At 40.6% G+C, this 20,622-nt stretch overlaps 2 protein-coding genes across 2 annotated transcripts in view; both read right to left on the reverse strand.

Moving 5' to 3' along the window:
• The window catches only part of LOC104150252 (sorting nexin-24), an 88,712-nt gene extending 82,072 nt beyond the window's left edge, over nucleotides 1–6,640 (reverse strand). Inside the window, exon 1 of the mRNA XM_068926090.1 lies at nucleotides 6,452–6,640. Within this exon, the coding sequence (XP_068782191.1) occupies nucleotides 6,452–6,511 (60 nt within the window). The 5' untranslated portion in view covers nucleotides 6,512–6,640. The remainder of the gene's footprint in view (nucleotides 1–6,451) is intronic.
• Nucleotides 6,641–13,728: 7,088 nt separating this feature from the next.
• LOC104150251 (sorting nexin-2) overlaps nucleotides 13,729–20,622 on the reverse strand; it is a 34,271-nt gene continuing 27,377 nt past the window's right edge. The window contains exons 11-15 of the mRNA XM_068926093.1: nucleotides 19,176–19,381; nucleotides 18,031–18,174; nucleotides 15,118–15,198; nucleotides 14,935–15,006; nucleotides 13,729–14,242 (exon numbers count right to left, since the gene is read on the reverse strand). Coding sequence (XP_068782194.1) covers nucleotides 14,192–14,242; nucleotides 14,935–15,006; nucleotides 15,118–15,198; nucleotides 18,031–18,174; nucleotides 19,176–19,381 — 554 coding nt within the window. The 3' untranslated portion in view covers nucleotides 13,729–14,191. The remainder of the gene's footprint in view (nucleotides 14,243–14,934; nucleotides 15,007–15,117; nucleotides 15,199–18,030; nucleotides 18,175–19,175; nucleotides 19,382–20,622) is intronic.

The following is a 20,622-nucleotide window of genomic DNA, read 5'->3' on the forward strand; positions in this document are numbered from 1 at the left end:
CCATTGCCTCCACCATTCCCAAACGCAGCACAGGAATTTTAACACCACGCCCTCTGCTTCACAGATCTGTTTTCTCTACAGCCTCATCATTCCCAACATGCTAGGAAGACCTTTCTCGACCTAAGAGGAACTGGATCAAGACTCTGACTAAATTTTGTCCTTCTTCCTAGTCAGAAACACAATTCAGTCACTAGGCTGGCTGCACTATAAAAATCCATCATTTTCTTTTATATTTCTTGTGAATACAAAGAGAAGCATCAGTGAACCACCAAGATGGATTTATGTATTTCCAGCCTCCATATAAGCAATCTTTGAAATTCTTTCATATAAAATCTCAAGAAGTTATTTAAAAAGAGAGTCACTTCAGGCTGAGAAGAATGGTGGTATTTTCCAACCGGTAATTTTGAACTGCAATGTTTTGAAGAACTGCCATTTAAAATTTCCAGTTACTCTAAAAATACATGCCTGTTTTTAAAAACACAGTTTTCTAAAATTGCTCCTGCAGTATCAGTTTATTTAATAATCTGGTCACTACTGTGGGTGAAATACACATCTTCAGCCTTTTAAGGGCTTCACCAACCACCTTGCATAAAACTATCATCATTAAATACTAAAATTCCAAGATAACTTCATAAATGCCATTACAATGATGACTAATTATTAAACCTGAAATGCAACTGTACTTGGCACCAAAAAGTTCAAAGGATAATTAAAATATGTGTTACAGAAATAAAGAAGGGAGAGACTTATTATATCTTCCCGCTTGTCTTTATAAGCTCAGTATGTCCTCACTCCTCCCAGGAAGCAAAGGATACATGTAATACTAAGTTCGTAAGATTTTGCAAGTATCATAACTTGACGCTACGTGAACACAAAACACCAGCACAGGCAGGTAACCATGAATTCTTCTGATGAAATAATTTGATTGGTGCTGCCCCATTAACAATATTTTACCACTACTACCTCTCAAAGATTCAACGACATTCAAATATATCTTTATTGTGACACCTGTCTGAATGATCTATTACTCCCAATCTTTCTGAAAACATCACTTCCTCATCAAAATACAAATCAGTAAGTCTTGAGAGAGAATTGGGGAACAGATGTTTTGCAATTACGCTTTACTGGCAGAATATGTGGCAACTCTTGCTCTTTCAGAAGGTAAACTGATATAGATAATTCTGCTGCTGTTTATCCTACTTCTGAATACCCTAAGGAATCCATTGAAAGTGGTTTCTTGCTCAAAGAAATCTTACACGGCCCTTTCCACTAGGATTTCTCGTCTAGGGATGAGGGTTTTCTTGAGCATTTGCAAAATTACAGATATCACAGGAGCTGCACATCCATCTAATCCATCGACATCCCAAACCAGATTAAACACACACACAAAGAAACAGCTTTAACCGATTGTGACGTATACATTCACATCAGTTAAGTTTTTCACTTTGATTGTACTTTTTCCCAGTTTCTGACTTAGCAGCCTTCTGCACACACATTGCAAAACTCTCTGTTCTCCTTTATACTCTTTATGTTCCTGTTGCATACAAAATAGTCAGTTTTATACCACTGACCTAAAGTCTGTCAGTAGGAAAAACAACGGGAGAGAAGAAATTTAATCACCTAACTAAAGTGCTGCCAAATGCACAAGTTCACCAAAAAAGAAATTTTCAATCACAACAATCTTCAGCTTAAGTCACCAGTTCTATTTAATCTACTAATCCATGCTTTTTCATTAGAATTGAAAAACCAATTGTCACCTATAGCATTTTTCTGACATTACAAAGTCATTAGCATCTGTCAAATCATCTTTATCCTCTTCATCTTCTCATGCAGGAGAGAAAATATCTGTACAGAGCTGCTGTGATTCACTTGCAGCGATACTAATCGTTTAAAAGCTCTCTGTGAAGGCAACAGAAAAAGTCTAACTGTTGCTAAAAACAGGTCCCATTTTTCTGTTTAACTTTCTTGAAAATCCGATTAAGTTAGTTGGAGCAGCTGCTCCGTTACTGACTGCCACAGAATTTGTGAGGCAACCTAACGCTTGTTGAGCTCTCACAAGTCAGGCTGGCAAGTAGGAATCTCCTCTCTCCTTAATGCTTGCAAGTTTCCCACCCACTTAAGGCACACAGAGCCTGTTCAGATTTTTAAAATTACCAAGTTCACACAGTCCAGAGATTCTGTGTAAGGGTTATAACAGTAATATTTCAAGTTATTTTTACACAAACTCATTCACAGAATTACTCCCTCCATGCTTTACATCATCAATACTTCTGTGTCGTAGTTCTGTACTTCCACAAGCAGGAGCAGAGCCTAGAAACTACAGCGTTGCTTCTCGAGACGAGATAAAGCCTATAAGGACTTTCCAAAGAAACCCACAGTGCCTGAGAATCTTACAGGTTACATCTTGCTTCCATAACATTTGCAAGTTTGGAAGCAATCCGGGGAGTAGCATTAAAGAGTTAATTAAAAACGCAGTAAGCACATGCATCAGTCAAGCACAACCTCTTCTCTACAACACCTTTAAATGTATGTCACCTTGACCTGCAACATACCATTGTAAAATGTTTTTGGTCAATATAAATTAAATATTAATTATGCAGCAAGTTACCTAGCATCTGAATCAACATTAGAAATCTAACTAGTATTTAGTATTCTGTTATTGACAAAAGGAGCATATTTAAATGATAACAAGAGCACATGGGTGTCATTTTGAAGTTAAATTGTCCCCTAGGGATATCCTTAGTAAGCGTCTACATTTAAAGGTCATTTACTGCCAAATTATGAACAACTGTTGCATTTATTAGCACAGGCTCAATAGTTTGGAAGCTAGCGTCATCAATTTAAACTGACAGTGAAATCCAATTGCCAAACGGAAAACAGATATTTTCCCTATTCTCTTTTTCAGCATTTCAGGTATATCCCAAACAAAATTGGAACAAGTGCAACTATACTCTTGACTATCCTGGAGAAAAGAGTGTTCAGAGTTTTATGCCAGAGGAAGAGCGCTGAGCTCCTGAAATAAAGTCAGGAGGGAACAAGTCCTCCATATACTTTTTCGACAGAGCATTAAACTCAAGCATTGCACTAGAGACTTTTCCCCCTTTTTTTCTTCCTAATCATTTCTTTCCTTGGACCAACCTTTACAGTGGTCAAGACTTCACCCCATTTACTTACTACTTAATTTCTCCCTAGGTTTCTCCTAGGAGCTGAGAAGTTTCTCATTTCTGTGGCAAGTTACTTCCATCCTCTCTCTGTAAGGGCATTGTGCGTCTATGGCTAACTAGTGTTGACAGCTCTTTGTCTATTCCACTATCCCACTGCTGTCTAGAGGCACCAAGGGGAGAAAGGAAACCATCCAAAGCAACAGGTGTTGAGGAAGCAAGTTGAACAGCAGCAAAGGGGTAATAAGCTTTCCTAAAGAAAAGGACCAAGCTTCCTTTCCACCTCTTTTCTTTCCAGCCAGTGAGAATAAACTGTGGCAGGATGAACACGAGGAGAACTGGAGCTGCTCCCTTCAGCAGGCACCCTGTCCTCCCCAAAACAAGCAACCAGGCGCCTGCGGAAACAGGAAAGCGTTTTTTGTCAGCTGTGTGGAGCCGCTGTAGGGAGGATCTCCAGTCACTCTTCTTCCGTTCTCTCATTGCACCTAGGGGATCGCTGCTGCTTCTAGAAAACAAACTACAAAACCCCTCACCACACTTCTCAAAAACCCCTCCTTCAGCCCACTTTCTCTGTAACAGGCCCTCAAAGTCACAGAGGAGACGACCAACCTTTGTGACCTCCTAGGATGTTACTGGGCTTGTGTGGAACTGGCACACCAGCAAACTTCTGTGTAGCCCAAGCACCATCATCCCTTTATACCATTAATCACACCATCTCTGATATTTCCTTGTTTCAGTCACTCCAAGCAAACATCTTCATTTGGAGCTTGGATATGCTAAGAAGCAAGTTATCACTTGTAGGGAAGAGAATGGTAAGAAGTCAGGTGTGGCAAATTGCACTGCTATGACCCTCACTGTACTTCGTTTTAAATGTTAACACTGTATGTAAGCTGAATGACATAAAATAATTGAAATAAAATCACCTATACCATTTCACAGAAATGCTATACTCCGACGTATTACAGCACTCCTGGCTTCTACCCATCCCTTAAATCCAAAGGTTACATTTCGAAGAGATTCAGTACTTCCACAGAGTCACCTTCTACCCTTACCTCAATTTTTCTAATTCAGCACGTCCAGGTAGCCCAGAAGTGGTTAAAGAGGCTACTTAATCACAACGTCCTTTATCTTCAACGCCCATAGTTTATAGCGGTATCTACTGAAACTACAGCTTCTTCTGACCATTAACTCCTGCATGAAGAGGCCCAAAAGGAGAAGAGCAGATACGGTCTGGACACCAAAACATTTATTCACAGAAACTCACCAAGCTAAATCCTTTTTGGCTCAAAGCCAAATAATTCTTACGTCAATGTTTTTCTTACGTAAATATCTCTTCCCACACAATATCTTCCCAGCTAGTGCAGAGTGATGGCAAGCTACAGCAAGCTCTCAGCCATTGCTTTGCTGGAGAGAGTGCTTGCTTACAGTGCATTCGTTTGCATTACCATGAACTCCAATGCTTGGTACAATATTTTTGCAAATTCTTTAATAATTTAACATACTTTCACTTGCATTAGAGCAAGTCTGGCTCACGTACGGTCAATAAACTCTTTAAAACCAAAACAAACACCTGTTATAATCAGAAGAGACTTCCATATCCTGTCCCATAGGATGCCTGACGCAGAGGAACTTTAGCTGTGACTGCTGTTACAGTTTCATGCTCGGTGAAATCCTTGAACTAATGCGTCTGATAGCGTAAAGCGTCATGGTTTGCATGGGATGTAAAATGGAGATTCAGGGAACTCATCTGACTGAAGAGGCACACTCATCAACACAAGGACAACCATTAATCGCTAATAAGCCAGACCAAATTCATACTGGCAAGTTTCAGATGCATGAGAGTTACTCATCACCAGTGACATGAGACAACCACTGCTGTAATAAGTAAACTGTTTCACTTCCAAGACTATGATTTGTTTTCCAGAAAGATACAGTTTCAATTCTAATTTCTTTGAAGTTTAGTGAGCAGGGTCTTACACATCAGGCATCCACGTGGCATCTATAAAATCGGAGACAAATCCTTTAGCAGGATTCACAGACAGAATTACTGTTAAAAATAAAAAATAAATACAAACACTAAAAATACTTTCTACAAATACATACTGCCATAAAAATATCCGTTCACTCCTAAAATTCACTAGTTTAGTTTGTGGCTCTGACACCAATGAATGATCTAGATGTCAGAGAGGGTAAAGCAGAACAATGCCCCCACACCTGGCTCACCTTTGATGATTTAACATACAACTCCTGTGCACGCAGAGGTACAAACTTCCACCACATGAGCAAAGACAAACTGCCCATTGCAGGCTTGAAAAGCTCTACACAGACTGGCATGGTTTTGCCGGTACAGAGGAACAACATACAGCATTAGCACGAGGTAGATGAGCTTATCACTTGAGCCAGCTTCCTCTGAAAGGTGCAATGGAGAAATGCAGCTGGGCACTGTGCAACTATGCCTACCAATCTTCTCTACTCTGTAAGATGACCAGATTTTTCCTGGTATTTCTTAACAGCTCAGAATTACTAAATGCATTTAATAAAATAAGCTGGCTTTGAACACCCACCTTCAGCCAAGTGCCCTGAACTTTGGTTCAGCACATCCCATACATCCACTAAGAAACACGTGGAAATAGTGTTACGTCCCAACAGCTCCGTGAGGCTGCAGGATTGCTGAGGTGGGACAAGACCCCCTGCTCAGGCAGGGTGAGGCAGAGCCAGCCGCCCAGGGCTGCGTCCAGTTGGGTTTTTCAATACCTCCAAGGATGGAGGCCCCACAACCTCCTTGGGCAGCCTGTTCAGTGTCCGCGACTGGATAAAAGTTTCTTCTTCCGTTTAGGTGCGATCTGCTGCATTTGGATTTGCGTCCAGTGCCTCTCACCCTGTCCCCGGGCACCATTGAGGGGAGCCTGGCCCGCTCCTCTTCGCACCACCCGCCATCAGGTGTTCACACGCACTGAGCCCTCCCGCAGCCTCCCTCCAGCCCCCTCTTCGCACCACCCGCCATCAGGTGTTCACACGCAGAGCCCTCCCGCAGCCTCCCTCCAGCCCCGCCACCATCCCCGCGGCCCTGCGCGGGGCGCCCAGCGCCGGGCAGGGGGTCGGGCCGCCCCCACCACCCGCAGCCGGCCAAGCTGTCGTTGTGACAGTTATAACGGCCGCGGGCGCGCGCGCTGCTGGGGCGGGGTAGAGGAGGGGAGGGGGGACAGGAAGGGGTCGCAGCCCCGGCCCGGCCGCTGCGGCGAGGAGGCGCCGCTGCGAGGCGCGGGGGTCTCGCGCCCGGCCGCGCTCACCGTGTAGCCCCGCTCCAGCTCGCTCTCCTCGTAGCGGAAGGACGGGATGAACACCTCCATGGCGGCGACGGCGCCGGGCCGGGCCGGGCCGGGCGGCGGGGGGGGGGGGGGGGAGGGGGAGCCGCCCGCTCCCCCTACAGCGGCCACCGGCGCCCCGCGAGCGGCGCCGCCGCAGCCATCGGCCGGCGGGCACGTGACACCGCCCACGTGACGGCGCGCGGGGCGGGGCCACCGGCACCTGCGGGGGCCCGCGGGGCGGGGCCTCAGCGCGGGGTGGGTGGGGAGGGGCGGCACCTGCGTCACGGCCGCCATGCTGCCGAGGGAGGTGTCTTACAGCACAGTTTGAGCGCCCCTGCCTTAACCCGCCGCCAGGTCCCGACTGGAGAGCGGGGGGGGGGGGGGGGGGAAGAGATATAAAGCTGTTTTAGAGTCTGGGTTTGAAAGGGATGAATGTATAGGCTTAGGTTCACGCGGGACACACCACTTGCTCACCTACGTGGCGAGCCAGATCCTGAGGAGAGCACAACAATCTCCTATCTGTGCCGGTACCTGCTGTGAAGCCCGTGAAACCCACGTTTTGTGCGGACCCGAGGGAAAGCGGCTGCACTGCGCGGTCTCCTGAGCCAGCGCCTGGCAACTCTTCATCTAGCAGAGCAAGCCAAACCCTTTCAGACAATTTCAGAGACTATTTTTATTCTTTTGGGAGATTAAGTACAACTTCTTACTCCTCCAAAGAAGCGGCTACACAGCAGCTTCCACCTCACCCAAATTTCCAACACCAAGTTTCAAAACATTGAGATACACCACGAGATGACAACGAACCGCAGCCGTATTAGCTAGACGGCAACGCTTTCAAACTACACGTTACAAGGTGTTGTAAGTGCTGGACAGTCTTCAGTGGTCAGATGGGTAACTTCACCATCTCTCATTGGTCTTTTAAAGAAGAGCTACCGCTATGAACTCGGGCTCATCCAACCCTTGTTGGATTTTGTATAAGCGGATTCAAATAGACCAACATAGCTTGAGAGCAGACACAAATCAAAATTAATGATCTCTTAAATCTTACTTATACCTCCATGATCATGCTATCTCAGTGTCTCAAAGAGCATCTTTTTGGAGTGCCTTCTGAAAACCCATCTGCTTCCTTCTAGCCTAGAAGCATCAAGCGGAAAAGGTGTCACAAGCCCTCTCCCCGCCCCCATTTCTTTTTCTTTTACTGCCAGCTAAGTTTAGTTATATTTTGCTTTACGCAAAGACTTGGAGAATTAGATAGAAAGTAAAATACTTCTGACTAAAAAAAAAAAACAGAGAATAAAAGCCCAACTAAAACAATATAACAGCTGTAAGTAATAGAAACCCACCTGAAATCAAAGCTAGCCAGTCCCAGGGTTATCTGTCCCCGCCTCTCGCTGCCCCTTGGCCAGCGCCCAGGGTTATCTGTCCCTGCCTCATGCTGCCCCTTGGCCAGCGTCGGCAACCGCTGCCAACCAGCGGCTCCAGGCCAGCTCCAGCGCTGTCCGAGGGCGGGGGAGAGGAGAACAAACAGGTTTTTGGGTCCCAGTCCCAGTGCTTCCCAGTTTGAGAGCGCTTTAGCTGTAGCGATCAAATCTTGAAAAACTGCTGTGAAGACTAAAAGGGCTTGAATAAGCAATCCCCTTTTTCCCCAGAGCATGCTCTGCTAGACATGTTATAATCCTCGCATGGAAAGACAGCCCATATAATAACAGAAAGTTGTAGTCTAATTAGTGCATTAAATGTAGGCACCCTAAAGGACAATTTTAACACTATCGTAAATGTTAAGACTCTGGTGAAGATGCCAGTCTTTAAGCTTAAATTTCTGTTTTTCACCCAGTATAAGGAGGACAGATAATAGGAATGACACTATTTACATCATACATTTATGTATGGTGTATAATACATTTAATGTATTTACATAATACATTTATGCTGATGCAAAGCCAGTAGAAGAATTTCACACTATTTGTGGTTGCTAGTAATTTAATAACCAATAATTTCCAAAACCTACTCTCCCCCCAATGTAGTATAACTTATTACCAAAGAAAAGTTTGAGATATTAATCTGGTTTCCAGTTCAATAGTACATAATGGAAATTTTGACCGTGCATCAGCCAAGAGGAACAAGCAAGATTACATGGTGAGCTGCATTCAAACGCATCAATATGTTTTGGAATGTTAAATAATTAATTTGCACCATGTATCATCATTAGTTAGCTAATCTTGAAAGTTACAGCTAAAGAAAAATTAGGATTTCTCCTCATGGCTGACAGACCAAGGATCATCTTTTCTGTCTCATACATTTAGGGACAAAAACTTAACATTAATTCCTAAAACACAAATCAACATCTGTGCGAGTCACAGATAGCCTGAGTGAGCACAGGAATATTATCCAGGAATCCTGTTTTTCAAAGCTAATTGCACAAGTGACACAATGATTCCCCCACACACACAAGCAGCGAAGAGAATGGAATATAGTTTCAATGCAGCTTGATTTCAACTGGGACAGATTTCCGTTAAAATCATATTAGTAATCTTAACAGCAAAACTGTGAAAGGGTTGAGCTGTACTGGTAACAGCTACATGGGCTGCCTTCCAATTCATCTGTTAAGCAGACCCAAAAAGGTCTTCTAGGAACTGTAGGTTTTAGTCTGTTTGTGTGTGTGGTGTTTTTTTTTTGTTTGTTTGTTTAAGTTACAGATATCAGTGTCTTGGGCTATATTCTTAACTTAATTTCATCTAGAAGCTAAACTACATGAATAAGTATACTCCTACTTTGACTGGTAGTTGCCATTAGGCTCCATCTTAGACTTCCACGATCACAGAGACTATACTAGCAAGAATGATCATTGCTTAGTCTAATCAGTAAAGCAGGCCACACTTTGAATAAAAGACTGAATGAAAATGTGTCATATTCCACAATTAGCTTTCAGTCTATCTATAAATTAAACATATTTTTGAGAGAGAAGAAAAAAAAAAAAAAAAACTTTGTTGACCACTTCTGCTCCCCCCGCTACACCCTCACCCAACCTTTTTCTTTTCCCTCTAATCACCTGTTGTCTCTGTTCAATCCCTCCTAGGAGAATTTGGCGTCTTCATGCTAGGATGAAGATATTACAGATGAGACAGCTATCCTGAAAGTAACTCTTCTCCCTGTCCCCTCTCCACACAAATCCTTCTTTACTCAAGTGTTCCATCTTAGCTCCTTTGCCTAGGATTGTGGAGTCCCAAAATTAAAAAAGAAATAAAACATCATGGGAGAGGAAGAGAGGAACAGACATTGGCAACTCTCAAACACCACTTCCCAGCAAGTAACACTCACTATTCAAGGACTCTCCAAATGGCTAGTTCCCTGATTAGAAATAGGCAAAAGAAACACATATAAAAATTCTAATCAAAGTGATAAATAAAGTACATATCAAAACATGAGCCCAGATTAAAAAAGTCTTTAGTAAGAACATAGTCAACGTCAGTTTGCTAACTTTCTAACTGCTAACAGAAAAATTGGTTTTAAATAAACCAGTCCTTGTGATCTTGATGCACTTCATTGTAATACTACAGACATTGATTTCCTAAGTAAACGGTAGCAAAGTTCAACACACATCATAATCCCATAGGTAAAACAACATTTGCTTATTAAGGCGTTCACCTCTTCCTCCCTCCTCTGCGAAGACTTAGCTTGAATTTTAAGTGGCATAGTTGCTCTAAAACAGCACAAAGCACTTTCAGCGTCCTGTTAGCACAACCAAAAACCGTCTTATACAAGTATGCGACTTCAGAAAAAAGATGTGAGGATAATTCTGGAAGAGTCAGTCTGCTTTCTACATACGAGTTTTTTCATGCCTCGGCTATCTAGAACCAAACATGAAGTTTGTTCCCTTTCTCAACAGCCACTATGTTGGGAGCTGATGAGGAAGTAGTACTCAAAGCAGTGTGTGTGTACACATACGTACGTATCTGGGATATGAGGCTAAGGTACAAGTATTTCCTTTCTCATGCTTTGTGCAACTCTCTTCTTATTTTGATTATCTCATAAGCCATAGATACGGGGTTTTTTTCTCCCCTATTTTCATTGTGCATTGCTTTTACTCTATTTTTCATAGAAGCAGGCTGTTAAAAAAGCAGCTCCAAATTCTGTCCAAGCTGCCTCCCACGTTCTTCTGAAACCCTTTTTCTTAATGATGTTACCACAGAAGACAGATTTGGGTTATTTTGTCTCCTTTTCATATGGAGGTTGTTTCCTCACAGATTTGGGCAGAGAAAACAAACAAACAAACAAGTACTTTTAGTAGTGCAGTCAAAAGTTATTTTGCTGATTAGCAAGTTCACCTCTCATTCAACTATGGAAGGTAGAAGAATTAAGAAACTGGAGGAACTCCTTAGTAGATAACAAGTATGATCTTGAACAGCCCTGAAACCTCAGCTCCTTACGTGTTTAACACTAAACTTGTTTTCTTTGCATGGTTGTAAGAGATTCATATTTTGCCAGGGATACAAATCATTACACAGCCTCTTCCACCTGGCAAATGAAAGACCAGACAGAAAAATGTGGATTTAAAGATAATCATTGCACCGTACCCATAATTGTACTGTATGTTTGCTGTTCACTTAAATGCCCAGGATATGCTAATCAAAGAATGAAACGATGACTAAGATTTGGCAAGGCACATGCATCATTTGCTGTACCAAAAAAAGGAATGTAAACAAAACATTCGTCCCAGTTTTGACCAAGATAAATCCCCTCACTAAAAATAGCTGCGAAAACTGAAAACCTAGAAAGAATGCATTTGAAAATGAGAATGGCAGAAGACTCCAGGTGAATGGAGAACTTCCCATTTGTAGCCAGCAGGTCCTCTCCACTAGAGCTTGAAAGAAACCGACATATTTGGGGCACAAACTCCAGATATGTCAAAACACAAACTGAGGTTTTCAGAAGGAAATAGTCTGGGAGAGGTACAGGACAGAATAATTGACAGGGAAAGCACAATATTCTCTCTTAAAAGGACAGTGGCTAAAGAAAAGATGAGACTTACTGTACACACTGAATGCCAGGAAAAGAAAGATAACATAATGCCTTCAAGGAAATATTAGTCTTCAATTTGAGCTACACCACTTCATCATTCAGGGGCAAAAATTTTCAATTCAAAAAACACAATGGAGGTGATGGATACAAGAGCAGGGATGATTTAAAACTCATGGCTGCAAACATCTAAGTTTGTTTTAACCTGGCAAGTAAACTAGGCTTCAGTAGCACCACGACTTACCTTTTATACAGCATTGCAAACGTACAGCACCCCTTACCTGAACAGTAGTTCTTCACTATTTTGCCAACAATCGTTTTGTTCATTCTAAGGATTCTTCAGCACTATGGGGACTTGGAGTTTCAGGAAAATGACATTTCCACAAGAATAATATCCTCCAGTGAGCTCCACAGTGAAAATAGTTCAGCAACACCACCATACACTTGGTTCGAGTAGTATCTGCTAGTACAGATGTTACTAATTCTTGTACTAGGAAAGATTAGCAATCCCTCAGTCTTTACGGTGTAAAGGAATATAAGCAAAATAAACAAACAGGTCCTAGAAACACTCCTGTTCTAGGCAAGCTAAGAGTGACAGTCCATCAGGTCTGGTGTTCAAATTAATCTTGTGATGCTAAAGACGATGAAATTTTTGCATTAGTAACTCTGTGCCACTTAATTCCAGAAAACCTGTTATCTTTTTGTTCTCCCAAAAGTCTTTGTTTTTAAGAAAAAAAATTCTACACAACATATTCTTGTTTTTAGCTGTCCAGTAAAGCTACTTCTCATTTTGTTCACCCATTACAGAGGAAAAAGTGGATCCGGAATTCATCTCAATTCAGATGCTGATGCAAGCAAAAAGAATCAAGAGCTAAGAATGCTGGAGAATATGCTCAAAGAAAAGAGATCACAAAAGCATACGCTTACCCATTTTGAAACCGAGTCTTTAATTCTGAAAGTACCCGCTTTCACTTTCATTGTAAGTGATTTCAGGTTTAATGGTGAGCTGCCTATCAATTTTCATTAGCACTGAACAAACCAAAGTCAAGTATATCATAACACTCAGTAGTGTGTTATGCCTAGTTCAAATTCTTCACAATAAACCTGTTATAAACTTGAGCTTGTCAGAAATCAGACACAGGCTAAATGACTATGGCTGATGCACAAGTTATTACAAGCTTAAGGGTTTAGCATTCCAACTGTTTTAAAAAAAAGCCTGATAAAGACTTGATAAAGGCTTTTTGAAACTGCTTAGCTTCTGTACTAGTTTCCTTGAAAATTCCGAGAAATGCTGAGTCAACAGAACTCTGTGCAAAAGGGAAGACACTAATCTCGAAAGTTGAAACTAGTCTCCTTGTGTAAAACAGAGTGCATGATCTTTCAGCTGAATTTAAGTTTCCATTTTGTTCAGAAGTGCTATCGAGTGTTTCTTTATTCTCGACCATAAGTCATACAAATTCTTGGGCTTATCATGCAGTCTTACAATTAGCTGAAAGCAACAGCTCCTCTGGTGTGTTATATAATTAGCATTCGTCCAGAAGTTGCTAATACTGTTAGGTTTATACATGCCACTCATGAATTCAGTATGAATTCAGTAAAAACACAGGACAAAGTAGCTTGTCCTATGTTCATCTTGCATATTTCAGAAAAATATTTTTAGCTGTACTGATACATAACAGAAGATATTAGCCAGCGTTAGCAATAATAATAGTAACCAGTGGTTTTCCAATCAAGAAAGTCCAGATAATAGAACACCAGCCCTTACAACTAGCTTGCACTCTCAATTGAAAGACAGACTTTTCCTTGCTCAGGTGCCAGAATTGATGAAAGATTTCCCCCCCCCCTTTTTGTATCTCAAGACCATTCAAGACAAAATTAAAACTGACGAAATTTATCAGTCCAATATGACATCTGTATTTGGCCAGCAGGTGATCTTAGCCCTTCAGAAGCTTTGTAAGATATTCAGAAAAGATTTCAGTTCACGTATGTCTGTTGGCCAAGCTTCAGTCTTTTGACCCTAACCATATTAAGGCATTACAGTTTACCAAGGCAGTGATAACTTCAGGTTAAAAGAACGCCTGTAACAAAGAGAACCAGATTTAAAAAGCAGAACAGTTCACCACAAATACTTATTCGTGAATCTTTAGCACCGTCTTTGATGTTCTTTACCAGATGGTGTGTTTCTGCCTTGGTTATAACCTCCATTTGTTAAAAATGCTACTTCTAAGAATACAGTAAACATCTACAGAAAACAAACCAGGGGAGTTTAATGTTTCACAAGGTACATCCCTTTATTATTGTAATCACAAAAACATGATTTTGTACAGGAATGTGTAAGTGAACATTAATCAATGCAATTAAATTTGTTTCATAAAGATCAGGTAAACATACTACAGAACATTGTATTGTAAAGAACAAAAATATCTGCTTTCTGGCCTTGCAGTGCACGTTTTAGTGCAAGTATTAAGACACAATAGTGTTCAATTCAGCAATGTATTGCAGAACATCATGCCACAGTCCACTTTAAAGAGGGTCAGGACATGCAGCTTGTTAATAAAATGCGGTAGTATACAAAAGAGCCACATGTTAATTCATAAAATATATAGTGGTTTATTTGGATGATTTTAAAGTGATTTCACTGTGGAATTTAGTTTTTTTATCCAGGACAAACATCCAGAGTGCCTTGTTATTTGGAATATTCTTCTTTTAGGCGATGGCTTTGGCTTCAGGTAGGAATGCCTCCCAATATTTTATTAGCTTGGAGAGAAGGAAAACACCTCCCTGTTAAGTACTGAATGTTGGAAAAAGAACACACATACACCTTCCTCCTCCTGCGCTGGACTTGTCTCCACAGGAGAAAGTAAAAACATAGATGCTTCATACTATCTATTAACATGTTACATGATGCAAGAAAAAAAAAAAAAGTAATAAAGACACAAATCTGCTCACGATAACAGAATTACCCTTACGCACTGAGCACTAGGCCACAGGATATATTTATACAGAATTCGTTTGCCAGCTCAGTTTGCTATTCTTACCTTAAACTGAAAGTTATTTTACTGCTGTAAAATATTCAGCATGGTTTTTTTTGATAAAAAACTTTTAAGTATTCAAGTCTCTTCAGTAAGTTTAAGCACATATTCAGTACACATTACTCCCACCTACAAGTGAAAATGTTAACTCAGTTTCAGAGAGAGAACAGACAAGACACTACTCCCTTACACCTCCCCAAGGAAGCTTCTCCTTTGCACTCCTGAGTTAGAGCTATGCAAGTAAGAACAGTAATAGCTAGGTGACAGCAATCACTATGTTCAGCGATATAGCACAGACTAGAATCAGTCCTCTGTGTTTTTAGGAACTGCTATACCTAAAGCCTGTCTTTTTTAATTAACCTAATATGGAACATAGCAGTGTATTAGCTTGTACAAACATTTTAAAGTTTCTCTTACCTGCTGTTGTGTTTGCACTAATGACTCTAAGTACTTGATAATAACAGTTTTAAAGTCTTTCACTCGTTCCCTCTGTTAACAAATAAAGTAAATTAATTGCAGCAGATTACTCTTAAGCAATTTTGCTTGGAATGTTGATATTAAAGTAAAATTGTCATTTAGTTGAACAACAATTATACATGCCTCAAATCTTCCCACTTCCTTGCGAATGGTTTTGGAGATCTGTTCAAAATCTTTTTCCCCTTGTTGAACTTTTGTCTCCCACTGGCAAAGGAAAGACATGCAGAGATAAGGCTTTGCGTTCTCCATTCAACCTATCAGTACCTTTTTTTTCCTTTTTTTTCTTTTTTTTTTGGGGGGGGGGGGGAAACGACTATAGTCATTCAAGAGCTGAAAAGCAGCTGTTTGGTTTCAGATATACTTGAAAGAAAGTCTTAATATAACAATTTCAAAGCAAGATCCTGCAGAGAAGGATCTGTCTTCAGATCAGTTAAAGCAATGATACTGCCAAAGGCGATGATGCCTACATAGCATACAGAAAAATATCTGAGGTTTGTTAAGGAATACATAGTAAAAAATATTTCAAAGATTCTTTAGCAACGAAAAAAAAATTTCTCAAGGTTTAAGTTACTTAAACACTACTGTAAGAGGAGCCTAACCCTGTAAGCCTTCTGCGACTGCCTGTCCAGTCAAATGCGAGAGCCTCAGAAAAACAGTTCCCTGTATTTTCCCATTGACAGAAAAGGCGATTAAATCTTCACCTTGGCTTAGGGTCAAGTATATGCTTATTTTTGTCATATTTCTGCTGCAGATGGCAGATGACAAGCTAAGGAGGGTGTGTTTCCTGGTTATGCGATCAGACTGCACATTGCTTGGTCAAGCCAAAGCACGTGCTCTCCTGCTCACTGGGGACTGTTTTAAGAGACAGTGGGAGTAGAAAAGTTATTGCAGCTAAGAGCAGCACAGAAGGAAAATTCAGAGCAAGTGAAGCTGCTCATGGGGTTTTGCCATATTGGGAGCGTGGTATTAACATAATTGATACTACGTAACACTAGGTCACCTTCATAAACTTTCAGTTTATGGGAAAAGGGATCCAGCTACACCACGAAGGCGGCATCACCGGCTATGTTACCTTGTCATTACTAGGCTTCTTTTTTTGCACCTGCTTTTTCTAATATTGTTAAATTAAAGCCACCTGTGTAGGTGTAGTATAAAAAGGAAAATCTCTCCCTTCTGCGGGATTCCCGACTCTCGAGGCACAGGTGCGCTAACAGGCCTTCTAAAATGAAACGGCATCTCTCAATCTCACATACGGAATCACAAGAGTTCATACTTGTGGTAACAGTTATCTTCCTGAGGAAAAGGCACCAGGAAGCAACGTACGCTGGTACAGTATATTCCTGTCAGCAGTCCAGCGGTGCTGTTTACTGAAAGAGCGTTTTGCGGTGCCATGTAATCTTACTGATGCAGTGTGCAATGAACATCCAAATAAGTACCTAGATATTTATATTTTTAGTTTATATTCATTCAAAGTTCCCTTATTGTCTCTTCAGATGTATATTTACGAAGCTGTGCAATAAGCCGTAACAGGAGGTGCTTCAGAAAAACACTCATATGTACACAGCTTAGAGAGTTAGCTAATAAATGGGACAATATAAAGCTCAGCCCAGGAAAAGGGAGATTGAGACTGCTTTGAAGTATCTTCCTACCACAGCAGCTAGGGGCGCCGAAAGCCTCTGTAGGCCTACGGACCCACGCTCCAGTTTCATTATGTCCAAGTACGGGTTTATAAGAATTAACATTGCGTAACAGTCAGCAAACTTACAGTTTCTGAAAAAGAGAAATCTTCCCCTTGCTCAGTAGGGTGTTTCTAGGGCTACTCTCTTTCCTTTTTGCAGCTAAAAGGTTATGAGTCATGGATGAAGCTCAAGCTGCATTGGCTTCTACTTTGCAATTTCTCTGCCAGAAGGACTACTATCATATATTCCCAGTTGCTGAATTCTATTTCAATAGCGGCAATAACTTGTCATCATGTTCAAATTGTGGGTTTACTAACAACCTTCTCTAATCACTTGAGCAAGTAAGAAAAACAAATCCTCCAGGAACATCATTAATTTTTTTATACTAGGGATGAGAAACAGTCACTGAGTATTTCCTACAGCTCCAAACATTCAGGAAGTATTTTCATCAGGGAGTTTCAGTTCACTTGTTGCATGGTGGATGGACGGGTGACATCAAGAGAGTCAACCAACAAGAATGTGGTCACACAAAAGCGATGCAGAGTTTTACCAGGCAACACAGTGGGATTTTTCGCTTTTTTGTTTTTTTCATTTGTTTCTGTTTTTTTAAGACAGACAAGTTAATGAGTAACTTCAGCACTGTACACAAAATACATCAAAGTGCAGAAAGAACAAAGCAGCTTGTGGTTAGCGACGAATGAGGCAGCCAAATGAAATAATTGCATAATACAGCTTGAAATCCGCAATGATGTTCTCCCATTATTTAATGGGAGATTACTGATGCATAACATTAATGCACACATTCTAGTTAAATAATTAAGTTGTCCTACCTCTTCAATTTCCTTAGTGAAGCATGACAGAAAAAGTGTATAAATTATGACACTTCAACATCTTAGATTTATTTTTACTGAAATTATACCCTATACCCTATGTGTGTGTGTATACACATATACATATATAGGCAGAAATGCAGCATCATCAAGCAAAATGCAGGAACAGTTCTCCATTATCTTTTTAGATAGACTTTAGTTTCAGAAGCAAAGAGATGCCTCTGTCTACCCAAGTTACCTGTAACAGTTAAGAGCATTTTAAAACTTGCCCGTATTCCCCTTCCTCCCATCTCCCAGACTCTGTAGAGACAGAATTCAACTGCCTTACAGATCTCAGAATGGATAACAACTGTGCACATTTAATATTTTAAATAAATTCCTTTTAACAATTTCAGTAAATATGGAAAACAGCAAACGAATAAGTTATTTGTAAAGAAAACTGTATAAAGTGGTGCATTAATGTGGAATGAATGAACCAATGCAAAAAGTCTGGCCTCCAGAATAACAGAAACGTTTGATAACGTTACCTCTTTTATCTCATCTTTAGCTTGCTGCAATTTATCAGGTTTGTTGGCAAGCTGGAGCTTTGCTTCAGCTTCACGTTTTTTTTGTAAGGTGACCTGAGCGTCTTGCCATTTCTGCCAGCATTTCATTCGATGATCAAACACACCCTGTAAAGATGGACAAAGTTATTAAGCAATTGGAATTGTTAAAGCCATCTACGTTCCTGTTAAGGAAATACATTTCTGCATAAAACTGGAGCAAGTGTACTGAAAGAAACTTCACTGTGTCTACCACAGGTGGTCTTGCATTTAATTTGGCAGCATGCTTGCAAAGCTGAATACTGCCTACAAATAAAGGGCATTCAATAAGCCTCTTCAGAGTGGACACCTTAGGGCCCCATACCCTTTTGTGTTCGTTGTGTTCCTTGTCCCATCACAACACTACCAAAGCAATTGCTACAAAGCGCTGCATTACACAAATGCTCCTCTAAATGCAGATGCTATCAAACCTTTTCATTGACTATATACATATCCAGCAATACATTTTTGTTAGCAATGGACTAACGTAGCAGAACTAAAAGTACACATACATTAAAAAAAAAAAAAACATTGCAAACACCTGGCAAGTTCAAAGATATTTCCAGATAAAATTCTTAAGGCATCGCTCCCCATGTCAAAACCAAATCATGCTGTACAGCATGATTTATACCAAAACTTAACACTTTAATGAGATGTAGATCCTCAAATGATATTTGTTGCTTACTTACTGAAACTACTTGGCTACCTGATACAGCCAAATTATGGTTTCGAAAATACTTTATGGGAAAAAAAAAATCAGTTACCTGAATGAAAAAAGTACAGCATGCTAATTAGCGTGGTGTCCCTAAATACTGCGCACAGCTAGCATTGCTCTATTTAGAAGACATTCACCATTTACATTTTGTCTGGATCCGATTTATCCATGCCCATTTTTGATCACAGCCATTTACTGTGTGGATTATGGATTCATTCATTTTACTCAGTTGGCATTCAGACAAGAGCTCATCAAGTCCTGACTGCACAATAAAGCGTGCAAATGCACATGAACATGCATTTACTCCGAATCTATAAATTAAGGGGAAAGCGTGACCTCAAACAGAAAAATTAACATTTTGCCTAGCAGCACTCACTTTGACTGCAGCAATGAGACGAATGTAGTCACCAAGCAGTTCTGAGAACACATAGAAATCAGCAAAAGCTTGTTCTTGATGCAACTGATCTATCTTCTCCTCAACCTCTGCAAGCTGAGACAGAGCTCTAGACAGAGCAGTGTGGTCCTCAGAGTTACCTAACATGGCAGCACTTTTAGCAAAGGCAGCTGTGTTGGCCGAAAGCTCTGAAATACAGAAGTAATATTCAGTATAACGTAGTTAGTATCTTTTGTTACACTTCAGTATAGATCAACTTAAAACTGGTTCTTGAGCAGACACCTCTGCCCTACAGCCATCTTGACTTCACCAATTGAAAAATAACTGTATTTCCCAAACCTCATGATGGTAACACACATGGCCATGACACAAAGGCATTACAATGAAAGCACGTTTAGGAGAACATGGTGTACCCAATATCAGCAAATGATTTGCTGAATCCGTTATGTGATGCCTACTCTGTCTGGCAAAAGACACGGAAGAAACTGCCACTTCAGTATGAGCCAACTGCCCGGCTCAGAAAAACCCAGACCCACAAAACAAAAGCCAAGTCACCTACACAGCAAGTTCAAAACACTCTTTCCTGATCTGTAGCGTAGCTGAAAGTGCAACGCAGTAAGTAGTATTCAGTGAGAACATCAACAGCAGAGCAGAATTTGCTTCCGTTGTACTATTCTACTGACTAAAGTATCTTAAATGAGACTGCGCGTCCTGTAGCGTACGCCAGTCATGCATGCAAGGTGTACTGCAAGGCATGTTTAAAAAAAAAAATAACAGTAACAATAAAAAACCACCAGCATGACTGGCATTCATGAAGCCAAAGTTTTGAGCTTACTCATTAACAAATACTTGGACAATTGTCTCATCAAATCCCACTTAAGTCCTCCTGTATAAAGTTATCACCTATGAAGAACCTTTGAACAAAATATCGTATTAATCAAACTTCCTCTAAGATTGAAAATACAAGTTTGTTTGTGACTGTGCTAGCTTTGTAGAATTACTAGCACATCAGAAATTTTTATAGAAGAAAAAAGCTTCAGATACATAAAACCCTCACAATTTAGATACAACTCTAAAAAAAATAAATTTCTTCAAATTTAACCGCAGGCATCAAATCCACAGTAACCAAATACACGTTCATTTTCCATGTTCCTTCTTGAAATACTCTAACCTTGAGGACATCTGTCCAAAGATTTTTTTTTTTACTACAGAGAATAAATCCTGGTAGAGATCTGAGAAAGCAGCTTAAGACACATTCATGCATTTTTCAAAGTGCAGAGTTGAAAGGTGACCCCATACTTCAACATTAAGCAGTAGTGTCAGAAGGCACATTTATAGTGTTCCATATACTACCAAATTAAAGTCCGATTATTTTTAAAGCATGTGATGAAAAACAGTCTTTGACAAAACAGCTGCACAGGTGATTAAA

This window comes from Struthio camelus, chromosome W (assembly GCF_040807025.1).
Source record: "Struthio camelus isolate bStrCam1 chromosome W, bStrCam1.hap1, whole genome shotgun sequence".
Classification (NCBI taxonomy): domain Eukaryota; kingdom Metazoa; phylum Chordata; class Aves; order Struthioniformes; family Struthionidae; genus Struthio; species Struthio camelus.